Source organism: Salvelinus namaycush, chromosome 35, assembly GCF_016432855.1.
Source record: "Salvelinus namaycush isolate Seneca chromosome 35, SaNama_1.0, whole genome shotgun sequence".
NCBI classification, from domain to species: domain Eukaryota; kingdom Metazoa; phylum Chordata; class Actinopteri; order Salmoniformes; family Salmonidae; genus Salvelinus; species Salvelinus namaycush.
Genome location: NC_052341.1, coordinates 19,622,078 through 19,643,267, shown reverse-complemented (window position 1 = coordinate 19,643,267; position 21,190 = coordinate 19,622,078). Strand labels below are relative to the sequence as shown.

Genomic DNA, 21,190 nt, shown 5'->3' with positions numbered 1-21,190 from the left:
TATGGCAGTATTATTATAATATGGAGATGAACCATCATGGCAGTATCATTATAATATGGAGATGAACCATTATGGCAGTATTATTATAATATGGAGATGAACCATCATGGCAGTATTATTATAATATGGAGATTAACCATCATGGCAGTATTATTATAATACAGAGCTAAACCATCATGGCAGCATTATTATAATATGGAGATTAACCATCATGGCAGTATTATTATAATACAGAGCTAAACCATCATGGCAGTATCATTATAATACGGAGCTAAACCATCATGGCAGTATTATTATAATACAGAGCTAAACCATCATGGCAGTATTATTATAATACGGAGCCAAACCATCATGACAGTATTATTATAATATGGAGCTAAACTATCATGGCAGTATTATTATAATACAGAGCTAAACTATCATGGCAGTATTATTATAATACAGAGCTAAACCATCATGGCAGTATTATTATAATACAGAGCTAAACCATCATGGCAGTATTATTATAATACAGAGCTAAACTATCATGGCAGTATTATTATAATACAGAGCTAAACCATCATGGCAGTATTATTATAATACAGAGCTAAACCATCATGGCAGTATTAATATAATACGGAGATTAACCATCATGGCAGTATTATTATAATACAGAGCTAAACCATCATGGCAGTATTATTATAATACGGAGATTAACCATCATGGCAGTATTATTATAATACGGAGTTAAACCATCAGGGCAGTATTATTATAATACGGAGCTTAACCATCATGGCAGTATTATTATAACACAGAGCTAAACCATCATGGCAGTATTATTATAATATGGAGATTAACCATCATGACAGTATTATTATAATATGGAGCTAAACTATTATGGCAGTATTATTATAATACGGAGATTAACCATCAGGGCAGTATTATTATAATACAGAGCTAAACCATCAGGGCAGTATTATTATAATACGGAGATGAACCATAATGGCAGTTTTATTATAATACGGAGTGTAACCATCAGGGCAGTATTATTATAATACGGAGATTAACCATAATGGCAGTTTTATTATAATACGGAGTGTAACCATAATGGCAGTATTATTATAATACGGAGATTAACCATAATGGCAGTTTTATTATAATATGGAGATTAACCATCATGGCAGCATTATTATAATATGGAGATTAACCATCATGGCAGCATTATTATAATACGGAGCTAAACCATCATGGCAGTATTATTATAATACGGAGTGTAACCATGGCAATATTATTAGAATACTGATCGTAACCATGGCAGTATTATTATAATACGGAGTGTAACCATGGCAATATTATTAGAATACTGATCGTAACCATGGCAGTATTATTATAATACGGATCGTAATCATTGCAGTATTATTATATAGTAATACCCATTTGTTTGCCTCTCTTACAACCAGGATATTTTCCTATGATCATTAATGCGTTCTCAACAGGCAGGTCATAAAGCCTTGTAAAGCCAGTGGAGTTCCTAAGCAGACAGACAGGCAGACAGAGCTGGGTGGTTGGGTTAGCTAGGCTGGCAGCAGTCATTGTTAAATCAGATGTGTGCCTTTCTTTTTATTTGTTTAATTGAACCCTTATTGTACCAGGTAAGTTGACTGAGAACACATTCTCATTGACAGTAATGACCTGGGGAATAGTTACAGGGGAGAAGGGATGATTGAGCCAATTGGAAGCTGGGGGTAATTAGGTGACCATGATGGTATGAGGGCCAGATGGGGAATTTAGCCAGGACACCGGGGTTAACACCCCTACTCTTACGATAAGTGCCATGGGATCTTTAGTGACCACAGAGAGTCAGGACACCCGTTTAACGTCCCATCGGAAAGACAGCACCCTACACAGGGCAATGTCCCCAATCACTGCCCTGGGGCATTGGGATAATGTTTTTTTAGACTAGAGGAAAGAGTGCCTCCTACTGGCACTCCAACACCACTTCCAGCAGCATCTGGTCTACCATCCAGAGACCGACCAGGACCAACCCTGCTTAGCTTCAGAGGCTGCAGGGTGGGATGCAGGGTAGTATGCTGCAGGGTAGTATGCTGTACCAAAAAGCATCATATTGTCTAAATAGTGCACTACTTTTGACTGGAGCCCTATGGCCTTCCTGCTGTTATAGGCCACATCCCAAATGGCACCCTATTTTCTACATAGTGCACCATAGGGCTCTGGTCAAAAGTAGTGCACTATGTATGAAATAGGGTGTCAGGGATGCAGCCTATAACAACAGGAAGGCAGTGCTCAGCAACTCAGTGAGTATGACTCATGGGCCTCCTGATGTTTCGAGCTTAATAGAGGAACACACAGAAGTCTGCCTTCTAACAAACTGTTCCTCAGATATACAGACATGATGCATGTTTATACCTGCTGCTAACATGCATCCTTTTTCCTGATCTTGTCCACATACTGATTGCGCCCACATTTTCAGACATGCGTTTTACACATGGTATTAAAATGTGTCTCTTATCCGTCCACTGGGTCCACATTGTGACCAGATTTAATGGTCCAACCCTGTATGCACATCTTTTGACAGATATTCTTTATTTATTTTAAGACACATATTGATGCCATAAGTCAATGGTGCCATCTGTCAATGATTTTAGACAGTGGGATAATGACGATTTCACTGTCCAGATCTGTCTAAACTTGTTGTAAGATATCTAGACACAATGCGTGCCTTACTACATCCGAAGGTGGTCAGGAAGATCTGATCACAATCAGATCACAATGCATATTTTAATCATCTACACCTGTCCAAAAATGTGGGCACATTCAGAATGTGGACAAGACATGGGCAAGGGTGCATGTTAGTACCAGGTATAAACGGGGCCAGAGAGACACCTACATACACAAACACACAGAGATAGAAACAGGCACTTGATAAAAACAGTGCATGCACGCATGCACTGACACACACACACACACACACCCTGTGGATTCTTCGTGTCAGGTACAGGTGTGTGTGTGTGTGATTTACCTGTCCAGATGAAAGGCAGCGATCTCAGCATTGTGTCTCTCAAAGTCCGAGAAGTAGAAGAAGTCAGGGGGCGTCTCCTGCTCCCGGGTCTGCCTGCAGGGGAAAGGGCAGAGGTCAGGGGTTATAACATCGTTCTATTAGCCCCTTACAAGAAAACAAGCTCTGGGTAGACGTTGTCCTTAGGCACAGATCTAGGATCAGCTTCTCCTCCCTAAAGCCAAGTCTTAAGGCTTAGGAGGAAGATGACAACAACTGTTCTTACAGAAAAACCACTTGATTTCAAATGTGGAAAATCACATGATTTCACGTGAAGTGTTCCAAAAATAGTTTTTTCTGAAAGGGCAATGATGTTCTTGGAATGTTTGATTTCTAGCTCACATGTTGTCTCGTGTAGTTTCATGTAGTTTTAGTTGACATTTTGCATCCCTGTTGTAAAAAAAAAAAAATCAGATGAGATCATGTTTTCACATTTGTAGTTTCATGTTATCACAAGTTGCTTTTACATGTTGTCACATGTCATCATATTAACGTCACATGAGATCACATGTGAAATTCATGTGTTTTTTCTGTAAGGGTGACCTCAGATCAGTGTCAAGAGGCCAACTTCAGCCAACTACTATTCTGAACAAAGACACACTGCCTGCCACAATACCAAGACCCCTCTCTGGAGCTCTAACAGAGGTGAAGCCACAATTGAACCTGTGTGGATCGTATTGTGGCTTCGTGTTTGGGACTGGAGAGACTCAAGGTTAGGAGACTTTTATTTCCCTCACCAACTTTAAACATCAACTATCTGAGCAGCTAACCAGTCGCTGCAGCTGTACATAGTCCATCTGTCAATAGCCCACCCAATCTACCTACCTCATCCCCATACTGTTTTTATTTTATTTACTTTTCTGCTCTTTTGCACACCAGTATATCTACTTGCACATCATCATCTGCTCATTTATCACTCCAGTGTTAATCTGCTAAATTGTAATTATTCGCTCCTATGGCCTATTTATTGCCTACCTCCTCATGCCTTTTACACACACTGTCACGCCCTGACCTTAGAGATCCTGTTTATGTCTCTATTTTGGTTTGGTCAGGGTGTGAGTTGGGGTGGGTATTCTATATTCTATTATTTGTATTTCTATGTTTTGGCCGGGTAGGGTTCTCAGTCAGGGACAGCTGTCTATCGTTGTCTCTGATTGAGAACCATACTTAGGTATCCCTTTTTTCCACCTGTCTTTGTGGGAAGTTGACTTTTGTTTATGGCACATAGCCTTTAGCTTCACGGTTTGGTTTTGTAGTGTTTGTTGTTTTGTTTGGCGTCATCTTTTATTCAATAAAAGAAAATGTACGCTCACCACGCTGCACCTTGGTCCTCTTCTGTTAACGGCCGTGACACACACTGTATATAGACTTTCTTTTTTCTTCTGTGTCATTGACTTGTTTATTGTGTTATTGGCTTGTTTATTGTTTACTCCACGTGTAACTCTGTGTTGTTGTCTGTGTCACACTGCTTTGCTTTATCTTGGCCAGGTCGCAGTTGCAAATGAGAACTTGTTCTCAACTAGCCTACCTGGTTAAATAAAGGTGAAATAAATAAATAAATAAAAAAGAGAATCCACTACTGTACTTTACCTATTTCTGGAGTCCCATGATCCTCCCTGGATTCCACACACATTCTGACTGAAAGCTCTGACTCTGTATAAAAGCAGCTTTGTAAGGCTTAACCCTCTCACAGGGCCCAACAGACCGGACCAACCGAGGTGCAAAGGAGTCAAAGGCATTGAAGGTGACGGAATACGAACAGACACTTTGGAACCTGTAGATTGTCAACGAGCTGACTCAGAAGTGATGTTTTTCAGAACAGACATGATAGCAAGTTGAATTGCAGTTCATGAACTCAGGTACTCAGGTAAAACATACCACAAGTCATACAACATCTCAGTGTAATCAGGATATTTTGCTGACTAATAGAAGGAATGTAGCTGAGATGGGACTTTTCCATCACTGTAAAATCAATGACATGCCTCATACATGCCTCTGTTGTTTACATAAGCTTCAGAAGAGCAAAACACAATACAGAGAAAGTCGTTTCAGGAGAAATGGGTCTGCAACCTCCTCCACATCCATACCTACTCTGCAGGCCGTATCTCCTCAGCTGAGGAGAGGTAGTGAGCAGAGGAGAGGAGGATTGGAAACAGATTCTTATCTTGGCAAGGCAATGCACTCTGCTCTCTCTCTTCCTCGTCACTCTTTCTCACCCTCCCTCTCTCTTTCTTCCTCCCTCGAGCACTTCTCTTTGTCTCTCTATTCTCCCATTATTCCCCCCCCCCCCCCCCATACCTCATCCTCTCTCTCTCTCTCTGCAGCCCTCAGCTGTGTGTGATTGTTTCTCCCCAGCTGTGAGGCTAACATATGCACCGACCATTAAATAACTCACCAGGAACCCTGGAACACTCCACAACGCATTCCTAACTCTCTACTAACGCTTCCTTTCCCCTCCTTCCTCCCTTCTTTACTCAGTTCTCTCTCTTTCTCTCTCTCTCCCTCTATCTCTCCCCCCTCTCTCTCTCCCTCTATCTCTCTCCCTCTATCTCTCTCTCTATCCTCAAAGGCCAGTCAGCCTGCAGATTATATCTTCTCCTTCCAAGAAGACTCTACAGGGACTGTTAAATTGAAACAGACTGTTTTTGCCTGATGAGAATAGCAACAGTGAAAAAACGACTGTGTTTAGGTCTACGTAGGGTGTTTGGTTATGATCATAACTGATAGATTTACTACATTACAGAATATCAAATACATCTCAGGAATTAGTAGAAACAAGTTACTGTACCAGCACAGTAGGTCTACTAACCCTTAACACCGTTTCTTTAGGAAAACATTCAGTCCTATGATTCAAGGTCATTCAGGCTCCTGGAAATCCACAATCACACCTCACACATTCCTAATACATTATTTTCCCTGTGAGACAGAACAAAAGCTTAGATTCCATTTCTGTACAACAGAACACACACCATGTTTTCACTGTGTGAACTTATGGTCCAGTGGCTGTGTAAGACCCTGTCTTGCTGTGTGTCCCCCGACACTGTGTGTATGTGCCCATGCGTGTGTGTGTGTGTGTGTGTGTGTGTGTGTGTGTGTGTGTGTGTGTGTGTGTGTGTGTGTGTGTGTGTGTGTGTGTGTGTGTGTGTGTGTGTGTGTGAGTGTGTGTGTGTGTGTGTGTGTGTGAGTGTGCATGCATGATGTGTGTGTAAGTGTGTGTTCCTCCCCTCTTATTGTCTACTCCGGGGCCAGAGATGATCCGGTGTTGACACGGTTTTGTCAATGAGTGGCTCGCCCAGAGGCAGGAAGGCTGGGTAATTACTATGATACACATCTAATTCAAATGCCAATAAAGCTATCCATCTGGAGCATGGTATTACACCTCGGCCTGAAGAGGGAGAAAGAGAGAGGGGGGAGGAGGGGATTGTCAAATCAAATCAAAGTTTTTTGGTCACTCTGCTGCTGAGTTTTCTGTCTTTACATATAGTACAGCTAGAGCTAAATACACACACACACACACACACACACACACACACACACACACACACACACACACACACACACACACACACACACACACACACACACACACACACACACACACACACACACACACACACACACACAGGCTGTTGTGTATGACCCTGAAGCAGGGGATAAACACATAGTTTACACTCCAGGGTTAGACAGCTTCTTGGCAGCATGGCGGCTTGGAGGGCCAAAGCAGCCAATAGATCTGCAGCCTGTCTGCAAACACTGGAGTGTGAGAATAGTAGCAGTACGCAACAGGAAAACCATAGGCATTACTGTACACTACATCTCATCCTGACCTCTCTCACTGACAGAACAACAAAGAACAGACAAGTGGCAGAGAAGTCACATTGTCCCAAAGTCATTTTGGCAACCATACGTGTGTACTTACTGTGGGCTCCAGTAAACCCTAGATGAGATGTGGCAGAACAATTGTGTAAAGGACTTAAAGAGTAAAAGGACAAGGGCATCACGCCTCCCTAGAGGAGCATGTAAAGGCTGACTCCACTATGTGTCATCTATCATCTGTCAAACAGACACACAAGATGAGGAGCTGACTGCATGACACATGGTGTCCTTCTGGGGCCTGTTTAGTAAGGCTACATGTCCACAATGCTGCAGACAGAACATGGCATGCGTAGAGCTGATACAAGTCCCTATTCCATATGTCAGAGAATCACATCTGTTCTACACAATACATTTCTATAACCTCTCTAGCTCTAGGGGGAGGTGTTGAGCTGTATACCCAGACAGACATTGCGCCCCCTGTGGACAGACACACAGCACTACAGTAGAGAGACCCTAGGGACTTTGAGCCTACAGATGAGGAGGTGGCCACTGGAGCGCCAGGCCTGACCTCAGAGCTGATCACAGGAGAAAGGCAACACACATCTGAGGGAGGGTCATTGGAAAGGTCCTCCCTGATGGTGACATATCTATCTACAAAAGCAGCGTATAGTTTTTATGAGAGGAATGACTAAAAATATAACGCAAACATAATCATGTTGTTGCGTTGGAAACGAGGCGCCTCATTTCTAAGTGTATCTTTCCCCAACCACATTTGAAAACAGAGTTGAAATGGTTATCTAGTGTACATGACCACTGTATGGTGTCCTGCTCCGCGGGCTGGTGTGTCTCATACTCATTTAATGATCAGACAGACAGTGGTGGCGTAGCGAGCAGTGTTTGTATGTACTGACTGGGTCAGAATGAGAGGAGCAGAGTAGTGAAGAGAAGAAGAGGAGGAGGAGGAGGCTGTGGCCTTGAGTGTGCTCCAGTCTGCCCTGTCTTGTTTATGTGAGGGATAGGCAGTGTGTGGACAGGTACTCAGCTAGGCAGTAAAAATTCCACTGAGGAACTGTTACCCACATTTGATCAAATCTGGCAGCCTTTCCTCTCTTACTTGGACCATTCGGCGCTGTGAATTTGTACTTTTTAACGCACACTCAATAGTAATATTTTAATCCACCTTTGGGCAGCATGTGCTGGCACCGCCACCCGAGCAGTCGGGAGGGGAATAAGGGGAAGGGATAAAGGGGGGGAAGAAGTGGGGGAGGGATAAGGGGGGGAATAAGTGGGGGGTGACACCTACCCTCTTTCTGTCTACCTGTCCTGGTTCTGTATGTCCTGTTTTGTAATATTTGTTTTGTACCCAGAACTCTGGGTCTTGTTGTTTCTGTCTGCTCTTTTATGTTTAGATAAAAATTGTATACCTGCCTTTTATACCTATACACCATTCCTGTGTGTGTTCAATAAAAAATATTTGAACGAGGAACTGTTACCCAGAGCACACACCCATGGCCTTTGTGTGGTCCAGTGTGTGTGTGTGTGTGTGTGTGTGTAGGTGTGTGTGTGTGTGTGTGTGTGTGTGTGTGTGTGTGTGTGTGTGTGTGTGTGTGTGTGTGTGTGTGTGTGTGTGTGTGTGTGTGTGTGTCTCTCTAAGAGCAGTAAAGACCCTCCAGCGCTCCTCAGTCCCCCCCTGATGCCTCAGATCCCACAGCTGAGAGGGAGAATGGTTAAAGGCTCTGGCTGTGGAGAGAAGAAGAGGCTGAACGGAAGACTGGCTGTGGAGAGAGGAAGAGGCTGAAAGGAAGAGGCTGGTTGAAGAGAGAGGAAGAGGCTGGCTGAGGAGAGGCTATGTGTGGCTGTGGAGGGTACTGTATGGAGAGGGAGAGAGACTGAAAGGAAGAGCGTGGCTTGTGGCTTTGGAGACAGCTGTTTTCTCAAGGCCCAGCAGGAATATGTTTGTTTCACTCTCACACAGTACAGAGACTGGAGATGACAGGAGAGTCAGGAGAAGACTGACAGGGCAGCTCTCTGCATTACCTTTTGACCCAGCTCCCTTCTAAAACACCAGGCAGTGCTTTTGTGTGTCTACTTCCTAAGCTATTTAAACAACGGGTTAAACACTAATAACTACTAGTCTGGGGGCTATTGCAGATTCTTAGACCTTGCTTGGTGGGTAATAGATGGAAATATCCCTCCCTTTGAATTAAACCACCAAACTCCTTAGAATAAACATTCAGTCAGTTACATTGCATCCATTTCAAAAGGCCCGCGTTTATATAAAAAAGACCTACATGGAAATCCCTGTTTGAAACAGTTATTAGAGGGTAAATGTGTGTGGCAAGACACCATGAAATGTGTTTTTCCTCTGCAAGGCGAATACAGGAGAACTCAGAACTGCATGTCAGTGTTATTGTGTTATTGAGAGGGTTTCAAGATGACAGCAAGAGACAGCTAAGGGACTGACATATCCTGCACCTGCAAAGCAATACAGGACGAGATCTGTAATCCTACACACACACACACACACACACACACACACACACACACACACACATACACACACACACACACACACACACACACACACACACACACACACACACACACACACACACACACACACACACACACACACACACACACACACACACACACTGTAGATAAACTGACAGGCATATCCTAATATCCTTCACTACAATACTCCACCAACAGGCCTCCTCAACCTCCCCTACCAGGCCCTGTTGTAATGACATCCTGTAAATACCAAGGCAGGCAGCTACATCAACAGGCCATAAAGAGGGATCAATCATCTATACATAATCTGGGACAGATTTACCGCTCACTAGCGCAGCTGCTGACAGCCTTCCTCAATCTCCATCTCTATCCTCAGCATTTCAGATCCCCAAATCACAGCCAGGGACTACAGTGAACTGGCATAGCAGCTCATCATGCCACCCACATCCCATCTCCCTAAAGAGGCAACAGTAGCTACAGATGTAGGGTCTTAATTTGATCACTATTTTATTGCTGAGAATTTTCCTGAAAAACTGAAAATTCAAAATTGTTGTGTATTTTAGTTTTAAAATATTTCTCAAGTTTGTAATTTCCACTTTGAAATTTGAGACCTGATTTGTCCTAATGAAAAATGTATCAACTCCTACAAAAATTTCCATTCATTATAATCCACATAAAAATTCACATTTCCTGGTGCTGCAGGATTATTTGGCTCAAATTAAGATCATACATCTGTACATGGAGATGCACTATAAGCAGCAACAGCACTAGAATAGATGACGTCTCTTCTCTCCATATACAAACAGAGCTCAGGTCTATGCTGTCCTGTTCAGTGATGGCATCTATAACTGCATATTATTTATAGCTTTCAGTCCTGTGTATTTCAAACCTCAACATCAGCAAACCGTCCAGCATAAGACAGCACACTTCAGTGTCTTACTGAAGCCTGCAATATTTCTCAGAAATTCATAATCATTTCTCTCATTCTATTTCCAGTGCATCATCATCAAAGCCGCCAGGAAATTATAAAGGGCTTCCATTTAATTAAAATGTATTTGATTAATAAAAAACTGGGCTTGAGAACGCAACTAAGCATTATAAAAAGGCTAATAACATCCAACCCTGTGACGTAAAGAGGCAGAGTGTGGAGTGTCTCTCAGCCCAGAGATGAGGCTTCACCGTGGGGCTGGTAAAGAGAGATGGAGGGCTTTATGGTGCTAGTTCTAACAACACCTAAAGGATATTATATAACTAACCCCACAGGGATGCAGAATGAAGTGCTCATGAAAAACGAATTCATTATAAAAGGCGTGAAACATGAAGGTGTAGGTATTCATTTAGTTTTAAGGAATAAAGCGCATGAATAAACGATGTCGCAGAGTGAAGTGTGGAATCAACACTTTGTTGTACCACTGCCTTCAAATAAAAAGGAGTGCTGTATTCAATTGTAGGTTTCTATTTAATTTCATCATAAGGGAATAATAATAATACTCTTAGAGCCTGTTTTCAGGGAGATGAAAGTTTTCTAGTCTACAGCACCTGGGCTTCAACTCTATTCTGATGCAGAATTAACTACGTTCAATTCATTATTTATCCAGGTTATCCTCATAGACAGGGCATTTATTTTTCAAGAGATAAGACTGCTTTTAATTATAAAAGGTGTGAAACATAAGTTTTAATTGAATTTCCGCCATAAGGAAAAATACACTCAAAGTACTGATTTCATCTATACACAGAGTATACTAAACATTGGGAATACCTTCCTCATATTGAGTTGCCCCCCCCCCCCCCCCCCCCCTCCCCCCCCGCCCCTTTTGCCTCAAATTGTCAGGGCATGGACTCTACAAGGTGTCGAAAGCATTCCACGGGGATGCTGGCTAAGGTCGAATATTTTCCAGGTATTTTACAAATGTTCTATCCCGAGAATAAATCACTTTTCCTATGGTAACCCGGTATTTCCTGCCAAAACTGGAAGCCTAAAAAAGGCCAAATTATTGTGCTGTTATCCAAAACATAGGCTATATGACATAGGCTACTCCACATTACGCACGGCAGAAAAACATAAAAGCACATAGATGTTGCTAGTTATATGCTCTCTTGGGTAAATAAATTAAACTAGCTCCAGTAGGCTAATCTTTTTGAGTGTGAACTGTATGACTGTACTGTGGCGCAGTGGTCTAAGGCACTGCATCTCAGTGCTAGAGGCATCACTACAGACCCTGGTTTGATTCCAGGCTGTATCACAACCGGCCGTGATTGGGAGTGCCATAGGGCGGTGCACAATTGGCCCAGCATCGTCCGGGTTAGGGTTTTGCCGGGGTAGGCCGTCACTGTAAATAAGAATGTGTCTTAACTGACTTGCCTCGTTAAATAAAGGTTAAATAAAATAAAAATATACTGTATTATATGGACTGGAATTACGCACATCGTTCAAACCATGGTAAAGCAGAAAATAACATGTGATTCTGGTGCAGCACGTGGCCTACAAAGTTACAAGTATAGGCTAGCGAATTTCATTTTGAAATATAATAGGGCCTATTTGTATAATCGGTAGGCTGACTCATATACCTTTCATAATATTTCCCCTAATGTTATTAGCCTACCACCTCTTTCTCTGGCTGCTGTATTTAACATTCAGAAAAAAAGAGCTTGCATCCCTCTTCGAATAGTCTATTGATATAAGAAATGCTAAAAATAAATAATGTCCTGCAAGCTATTCTAGTCTAGCTTTTCCTGCATGGGACTCCAAGAGCTAAAGAGTGTTTTTTAAGGAGAGCCCAGCGGAGCAAATGTGACTGAGTCTCCATTGTATTGAACATGGAGCTTGACATCAGATTGCGAGCGAAGGTAGAATAGCAAATGAAGAATACCAAGGGTAGAATAGCACAGGTAAAATAGCGAAGGTAGAATAGCAAAGGTAAAATAGCAAAGGTAGAATAGCAAAGGTAGAATAGCGAAGATAAAATAGCGAAGGTAGAATAGCGAAGGTAGAATAGCGAAGGCAGATTTGTGATGGTAGAATAGCGAAGACTGATTTGCAATGGTAGAATTGCGAAGGTAGTTAAGGTAGAATAGCAAAGGTAGATTTGCGATGGTAGAATTGCGAACGTAGAATAGTTCATGTAGAATAGTGAAGGTAGAATAGCTACTGGTGCTGTTCTAGTTAGACCTTCTATACTGTATTGATGAATTGATCCACACTTCCATAACACCTGCTTCAACCTATCACAATGCCAAAGGATCATTTTGTTTTGCTGAAGATCAGGTTGATTTTCAAATCAAATCAAATTGTATTGGTCATACACATATTTAGCAGATGTTATAGCGGGTGCAGCGAAATGCTTCTGTTCCTAGCTCCAAGATTGATGTCAACAATCACCAAGCATCCATGCATCTACTTAAATGTTCAGTTTGCTTCTGTGACTATAACATAATCACCCTTTTCACATAATTGAAATTGACTATTGTTATCCCAGTTACTGCAGGATAAGGACAACCCCCACTGCTATTGTTGTTAATAATTAGAATTGGGGGGGGGGGGGTCTGACCATGCCTCTGGTGTTTATCTTGACTGTATTAGCTACAGTATGTACCCAAACCACATTTGGAAGTTAAGTTGAATGGAATGGTCTCTGGTCTTTGTCCCATGAGCTCATTCAGAAGGTGATTCATTTTGAAGAGCATTGCTGCCAAAACAAGCACTTGATGATCAGAATCCATCTTATTATCTTGAATGGTCCTTTTTTGAAATTCAATAGCCAATCTAAAACATAGTTGTAGGCAATACGCTTCTCAAAAGAATTCACTCTCAAATTGCTTGGTGCTCTTTTTTGCATAGACTGGCTCAATCCCTCTTTTTGAAACTCTAGCATTCAGAAAGTGGTTCTACACTGACAAAAGGTTGTTAGAGTGATCTCTGTGAAACTGTAAGCTATTATCTGTTCTTAATGGACACCCACCAAGTGACCAGGCCTTCACTTTCCTCACTACCTCTCCCTCTCACCCTCTGTCTCCCTCCCTCCCTCCTGCCTGCCCTCTCTCCCTCTCTCTGTCTCTCTCCCTCCTCAGGAGACTAGCCCTCTGTCTCTCTCCCGCTCTCTGTCTCTCTCCCTCTCTCTCTCTCTCCCTCCTCAGTAGACTAGCCCTCTGTCTCTCTCCCTCTCTCTGTCTCTCTCCCTCCTCAGGAGACTAGCCCTCTGTCTCTCTACCGCTCTCTGTCTCTCTCCCTCTCTCTCCCTCTCTCTGTCTCTCTCTGTCTCTCTCCCTCCTCAGGAGACTAGCCCGCTCTCTGTTTCTCTCCCTCCTCAGGAGACTAGCCCTCTGTCTCTCTCCCTCCTCAGGAGACTAGCCCTCTCTCTGTCTCTCTCCCTCCTCAGGAGACTAGCCCTCTCTCTGTCTCTCTCCCTCCTCAGGAGACTAGCCCTCTGTCTCTCTCCCTCCTCAGGAGACTAGCCCTCTCTCTGTCTCTCTCCCTCCTCAGGAGACTAGCCCTCTGTCTCTCTCCCTCCTCAGGAGACTAGCCCTCTCTCTGTCTCTCTCCCTCCTCAGGAGACTAGCCCTCTCTCTGTCTCTCTCCCTCCTCAGGAGACTAGCCCTCTCTCTGTCTCTCTCCCTCCTCAGGAGACTAGCCCTCTCTCTGATTCTCTCCCTCCTCAGGAGACTAGCCCTCTCTCTGATTCTCTCCCTCCTCAGGAGACTAGCCCTCTGTCTCTCTCCCTCTCTCTGTCTCTCTCCCTCCTCAGTAGACTAGCCCTCTGTCTCCCTCCCTCCCTCTGTCTCTCTCCCTCTCTCTGTCTCTCTCCCTCCTCAGGAGACTAGCCCTCTGTCTCTCTCCCTCTCTCTGTCTCTCTCCCTCCTCAGGAGACTAGCCCTCTGTCTGATTGAGAGCGTTGAAGAGTGCTAGTTCTACTGTCAACCCTACAGTACAATAACACAGGGGCCATGGCTCTACACTGGTTTAAACTTAAATCTACCTTCGAAATCTATTTTCTCTACTCCGACGAGTCTACTTTTGACATGGTGAACTAAACTCCACTCCGTGATGAAGGAAGTTCCTGATGAACTCCACCAACGGAGTGGAGCAGATACCAGGCTTTGTGGAATTTAGCTTCGACTACACTGATTAGCCCAAGGTCAATACTTCAAAAATGCTAATTCTGAAATGCCAACCTTGTACCTATGTTTGTCCTCTGTAGTTGTGTGCCTTTTTGTTGTTGTTGCTGAAATCAATACCTTCTCAATAAAATGTTAATCAAATACTGTACAACCACCAACTGTTTCCTTGTTGAGATTCAATTAGCACATGCGCATTTGCGCTGAGTTGCCATCTTAGAGCAACAGCATTTACTGAAATGTATGGATTCAAACAAACAAAGAAAGGCACAGAACTAAGAGAACAAGCATAGGTACAAGGTAGACATTTCAGAATTTAAATTGTTTGAAGTATTGATCTTGGGCGAATCGATGTAGTCGGAGCTATAGTCCACAAAACCTGGTCTCTGCTCCACTCCGTTGGTGGAGTTCATCAGAAACTTCCTTCACCACAGAGTGGAGTTTAGTCTGCTACTTTTGGCATAATAAAATATAAATTATAATTTTATGTACTTACTTGTTGATGCATGAACAATAAACAAGTATAGGTGAAGAATCAGCTACTTATGCATACTTATTGCATCAAACTATATACAGCAAAGACTACTTTGTAGTAGCATGTTCTTCTGGCGTAGCTAAGATAATAATCATAACTTAACCACATAAACCCATCGCCTACACAATCCAGAAGTTAAACGAATGTTTCCCTTTACAGCAATTACTGCTAATTATCAGGTCTGGTATTCTCTATTATCACTCTGAGCACGTAGCATACCTCTCTCTCTCTCTCTCTCTCTTACTCTCTCTCTTTTTCTCTCTCTCTTTTTCTCTCTCTTTTTCTCTCTCTCTCTCTTTCTCTCTCACTCTCTCTCTCTCTCTCTCTCTCTCTCTCTCTTTCTCTCTCTCTTTCTCTCTCGCTCTCTCTTTCTCTCTCTCTCTCTCTCTTTCTCTCTCTCTCTTTCTCTCTCTCTCTCTCATTGTCTCTTTCTCTCTCTCTCTCGCTCTCTCTCTCTCTCTCACTCACTCACTCACTCTCTCTCTCTTTCACTCTCTCTCTCTTTCACTCTCTCTCTCACTCTCACTCACTCCTCTCCCCCGTTGTGTGCCCACAGCAGGCTTCATCTGCCCCAAAACCTTAACAGCACAGGAGGATTCTGGGTACTATACATGTCCAGGGTGGGCAGGATTGAGTGTTGTATGCATTCATTATTCACGTTCCCCCCTGCCTCGGCATCGCTGGGCGGAAATCATTTCTAGGAAGGCAGCACTCACTACCTTCTAGACAGCATTAGCTACCGGGAAGGAAGAATGTTCCGAGTGTTCTGGAGATTCCAGGCGGATGGTCGTTGTGATGAGTGGGATTTGCAATGACTGGCACCCTTGATAAAGATGAGCAAAAAAGACTGCGCTATATTGTATGCTCCAAAGTTTTTTTTATTATATTGTTTTATACTAATACAATTGCTCAGAAAAAGATATGGGTCAAAATTATTGGCACCCCTGTTTTCAATATGCTTTGCGAGGATAATTTAAAAAAAATGAAATTGGAGAACACATTGGGAGGAATCTTAGATCGTTCGTCCATACAGAATCTTTCCAGATCCTTGACATCAAATCAAATCCAATGTTATTTGTCACATGCGCCAAAGAGTGAAATGCTAACTTACAAGCCCCTAACCAACAATCCTTTGTCTGCGCGTATGGACTGCCCTCTTCAATTCAAACCATTGCAAAATGTTGCTTTTGTTGTCAATGAAACATTTCTTTGTGGATTTTGATGGGTGCTTGGGGTGATTGTCTTGCTGGAAGATCCACTTGCGGCCAAGTTTCAGCCTCCTGGCAGCAACCAGGTTTTTGACTAAAATACCGTGGTACTGAGTAAAGTTCATGATGCCTTAACAAGGGCCGAAGGACCAGTGGGAGCAAAATAGCCCCATAACATCAAAGATCCACCACCATATTTTACAGTAGGTATGAGGTTATTTTCTGCTCATGCTTTCTCATTTTGACGCCAAACTCACTACTGGTGTGTGTGGCCAAAGAGATCTATTTTTGCTAATCTTTATCAACGGTGCCAATATTTTAGGAAATTACTGTAGGTTTGGAGGAGGGAGGGGAGAGGGAGACGGAATGAGAGGAATGTTTGTGAAAAAGCGAGAAGGATTAAGAGTGTGAGAGAGAGAAAGAGAGTGAGAGCGAGGGGTGAGCGGGGCGAAAAAGATACAGGGATTTTTCAGCTTCCTCTCTCTCAACATGTCGCCCAGCCAATTATGTTTTAATTGTTTTGGGTAATGGATGGTTTTCCTGCACCAGGCTAATATGTGAAAATCACTACTGACCTCACTCTCTTCTCTCACTACAGAGAAGCGAACAAGGCTGTCTAACACTCAGTGATAAGGTGTCCAATCAAAAACGCATCTTCTGACCGATGGTTAAAATAATATGTTCATTGTGTAGATACTCTAAGAAAACTAATGGTCAAAACCTCATGTCTCTTTCATAAACCGTTTGTACCCTTGTAGGATGGCCAATATTAGCGTGACTAAATCAATGGAGGCCAGAGAGGTAAGTGCTAGAAAAGTGGTCACAAACAGGAAAATAGCATTGCGTCAGCTAGGCTGGATACTATGTAAGAATTAAGGCAAACCAACAGGCTCACCGTTGAACTCGTCATCTTTGTTCTCGAATCTGGAGGACATAAAACAATATAGAGGTAAGATAGATATCAATTTTGAGACATGACATGTAGTATTTTTATATTTTAGTATATTAATGCAGAATTCCTGTTATTTTTCGAAGATTTCTCTGAAAAACAAGCGGATCTCTGAAATGTCAACGGAGCACAAAGCGTACCGCAACCTTTCATTTTCAAGCCTTTTACATTTGATTCAGATCATGGCGTGTTAATTTAGCTTTTTGCGACTCGCGGAAACAACTTTGCTGATGACCACAACATGTAAAATCCTCAAAAGTCACTGTGACAAGCGTCACCGCTCTGTCTACAGAGCACGGTGCTTATTGTCAGATGTATTAGGTTACGAAATCTGACTTTTTGGTTATAATTTGAATGATATGTTAGAGAAAGACCCCACTGAACAATTCAGAACATTCAGAATCATATTTGTCTTCGTAAAATGTATTTTATAACATAAGGAAGTGAAATTTCATCAACAAAGCGTGTTTTCACCCACTCTGGGCAGAGTAGGTGGACACCCTACGGTGATGCTCTACATCACATGTCAAACTCATTCCACATTGGGTGAGTGTCTGTGAGTTTTCACTCCACCCTTGCACTTCATTGATGAATTAAGGTCACTTATTCTGTTATACCTGATAATGAAATCCACCCACCTGGTGTCCCAGGTCTAAATCAATCTCTGATTAGAGGGGAACAATGAAAAAAAGCAGTGGAACTGGCTTCGAGATCCAGAATTTAATTTGAAGGCTTTACAGTGATGGTATGACATAAACAACAGGTGCTTCTTACTGTAAGAGGCTAGATCATACTGTTTCAAGGGGGAATGGAGGAGAAAATAATTATAACGAAGCAGCCTTGTAGTTCCTTCCCTTCTCAAGTGGTAGAAATTAGACACATCTAAGGGGATGGAAAGTGTATGAACAGTGACTCTCTGCTAGGCCAGCTAGGCTACACATACTATATACAGGGGCTTTTTAACACAAGCTTAGGATGAGTAACTGTCTGGAACCGATCTGTTCCATTCCTCTCAGCTGGGGTCTGATGGGTTTAGCCATGTCTGGAGAGCAGAGGAAGAATCTCCTGAGAGAGAAGAGGAGCGGCAGAGGATGAGAGGAGAGGAGAAGAAAGGAAAATGTAGGCATGAGAGCTAAGCTGCAGAGAGGAGCACAACTCTACTGAGTGGTGGGATGATTCTCTCAGGGCATTCTGAGGGCCAGGGAGGGGGTTGGTTAATGGGATAACTTGGGAGCTGCCAATAGAAGGACCATCATTTGTGCCATTTGAGTGGAGCCCTCAGTCATACAGCCATCCAGGCCTCCTTTGTGAATACACACGCACACACTTCAACTGGCTATTCCGGGCAGGCGGTTAATGATGACACAGTCATAACGTCAGAGTGCCAGGGGCAGTCCATTCCTTCAGATTACACAGCTCTGCTTGGCCTGGCTTAATGGACGGAGCCAGAGACAGACAGACACACTGTCTGTGTCGAGGGACAGAGGCAAAATGTATCTTTGTAGCAGCTGCGTGGGCCGGTCACACACACGCCAAGGCTGAGGTCAATTCATACCGTGACAAAATGGCATTTATTTTCTATTACTTCTCAGTAAACTGATGAGTAGAAGCTATTTTTAATTTGACATTTTCTAAAAATCACTTCCTGAATTGACTGCCTTCAATTCGAATGGATCCCAGCCCTGATGCACACACACGCGCATGTAGTGCATGTAGTACATTGACACGTAGTGCAAAATGTTGTTGGACAATACTAACTCACACTAGCTGCCCTTGTCCTCCAGTCCATAAACCAGCTCAGTCAGAGAGTAAATGAACTTCCAGACAGACCCAGAGAGCTCAGGAGAATCATATTGCATCTGTGAACATGTGAAAGTAATTCAGCAGAGATGGAAGAGGGAGCAAAGAACGAGGAATTGTGAACTCGTGGTGCTATTCTTCCCTTGTCATTTTGGATGATGAGCACTGTTACACACACACACACACACACACACACACACACACACACACACACACACACACACACACACACACACACACACACACACACACACACACACACACACACACACACACACACACACACACAGAGACAAAGCTAAACCTCCGTTTCCAGTGAGCTTCCGCTGTAAACTGCAGTTTGATGAGTGTCTCCAGTGCTAGGCTAGCCCCTGGGGATCCTGCCTGGCCAGGCTGGAGGAAGTACTAACCATCATCCTCTAGCACAGTTTACACAGTTCAGATCCTGCTTTACACTACTGGACTAAGACCCATAGTTCCACCAGGGTTTACACAGTTCAGAAGAACCTAGTAACCTACAGTGGTAGCACTGAATCAACAATGGTGCTACTTATTAATATCTTACTTCAGACCCTTGTGGATTTATAATATTGTGCTGTTATTATTTCTATTAATATGATCTATTATTGTCATTATTGTTTTTTTTTTTAAGTGACTGTTTTCCATGTTATTTGGTAAGTTCTCTTAAAAAGCAGCCTCATAGATATGCAATAAACATTCACTTAAAATTAACCCTACAAATAGCAGTGTTGGGTGATTTGGAAAGCCATAGTCAGTCAATAAATAATATAATAACACTCAAAGTAGCACTTTGAATGTGTTAGTGAAGGGTGGCAGTACTGAATTATGTTATCATTGGACTGCCCATATTTTCCTCTGGCCTACGCCAATTGGCGGCCAATGGTTTGCCTTAGGAAGCAAAGGTGCGTCATGAGTCAGGCAGATGGTCTGACGGGGGAGGTTTTAGTGGGTGGAATATTAGGACAATATGGACACTTAATCATCAATGTGCTTTTTAATGGTAAGTTTACAAACATTGGATGTGGGAAGTATAACTGAAACTTGGGTATCATTATGGTAAGTGGGGAAATAAGTATAGCCAGGTACAATTGTAATGGCTAAAAGAGAAAGGATATAATGTATATTGTTTACAGGAAACTCACTCTACAAATATAGATGAGGTTGGGTGGGAAAAGGACTGGGAGGGAGAAATATATTTTTGTCATGGGCAAAGAAACTGAAAATGGGTGATTATACTAATTAATAAAAACTTTGATCTGATTGTGCAAGCTGTGCAAACAGATCCTCAAGGAAGATGGATTCTTTTAAATATGCTATTGCACCAAAAACAGATTTGGCTAATTAATCTTCAGTATATGGGCCAAATAATGATGATCCACACTCCTTTGAAAATATATATAATAATCTATTGAGCTCACAAGCAACGCATTCATCTATTGTTATGGTGGGAGATTATGATACGGTTTTAAGTACCTCAATGGATCGTAAAGGAAATCACACTACAAACTATCACCCGCAAGCACTTAAGGAGATCACGAATATCATGGATACATTAGAACTAGTGGATATATGGAGGTTGAAAACCCCTGACCTAGTGAGATATACATGGAGGAGGTTTAATCAAGCTAGCCGTCTTGATTACTTCCTGGTCTCATTATTGCTGGTATCAAAAGTTTAAAAAATAATTAATAGGAGACCGAATGCGATCGGACCACCATCTAATTGGCCTCCATATAACTCTTACAGAATTTCCACGTGGACGGGGATATTGGAAATTTAATCAAAGCCTTTTGGATGACAATTTGTTCTTAACTAAGACAAAATAATTCATAATTTACTTCTTTCTGCATAACATATGTACAGCAGATCCCCTTATTATATGGGACACTTCTAAATGTACTTTTAGAGGCCATTCAATACAATACTCATCATTTAAACAAAATCAGTTTAGGTCAAAGAGATGAGACTAATAAAGGAAATAGAGGAAGTAACAGCGCAGGTAGATGGTCATGTAAACTTTACTATAGAGGCACAAAATCGGTTAGAGGAAAAACTAAAATAATTGGAGGTACTTATCTTCTAGTTCCTCCCAAACCCGGATCCGGGAGCACCCCCACCAGTAAAAAAGCTGACTAGCATAGCCTAGCATAGCGTCACAAGTAAATACTAGCATCTAAATA

At 42.5% G+C, this 21,190-nt stretch overlaps 1 protein-coding gene across 1 annotated transcript in view; it reads right to left on the bottom strand.

Moving 5' to 3' along the window:
- LOC120029529 (extracellular serine/threonine protein kinase FAM20C-like) overlaps window positions 1–21,190 on the bottom strand; it is a 65,838-nt gene that overhangs the window by 6,608 nt on the left and 38,040 nt on the right. Inside the window, exon 4 of the mRNA XM_038974791.1 lies at window positions 3,020–3,112. Coding sequence (XP_038830719.1) covers window positions 3,020–3,112 — 93 coding nt within the window. The remainder of the gene's footprint in view (window positions 1–3,019; window positions 3,113–21,190) is intronic.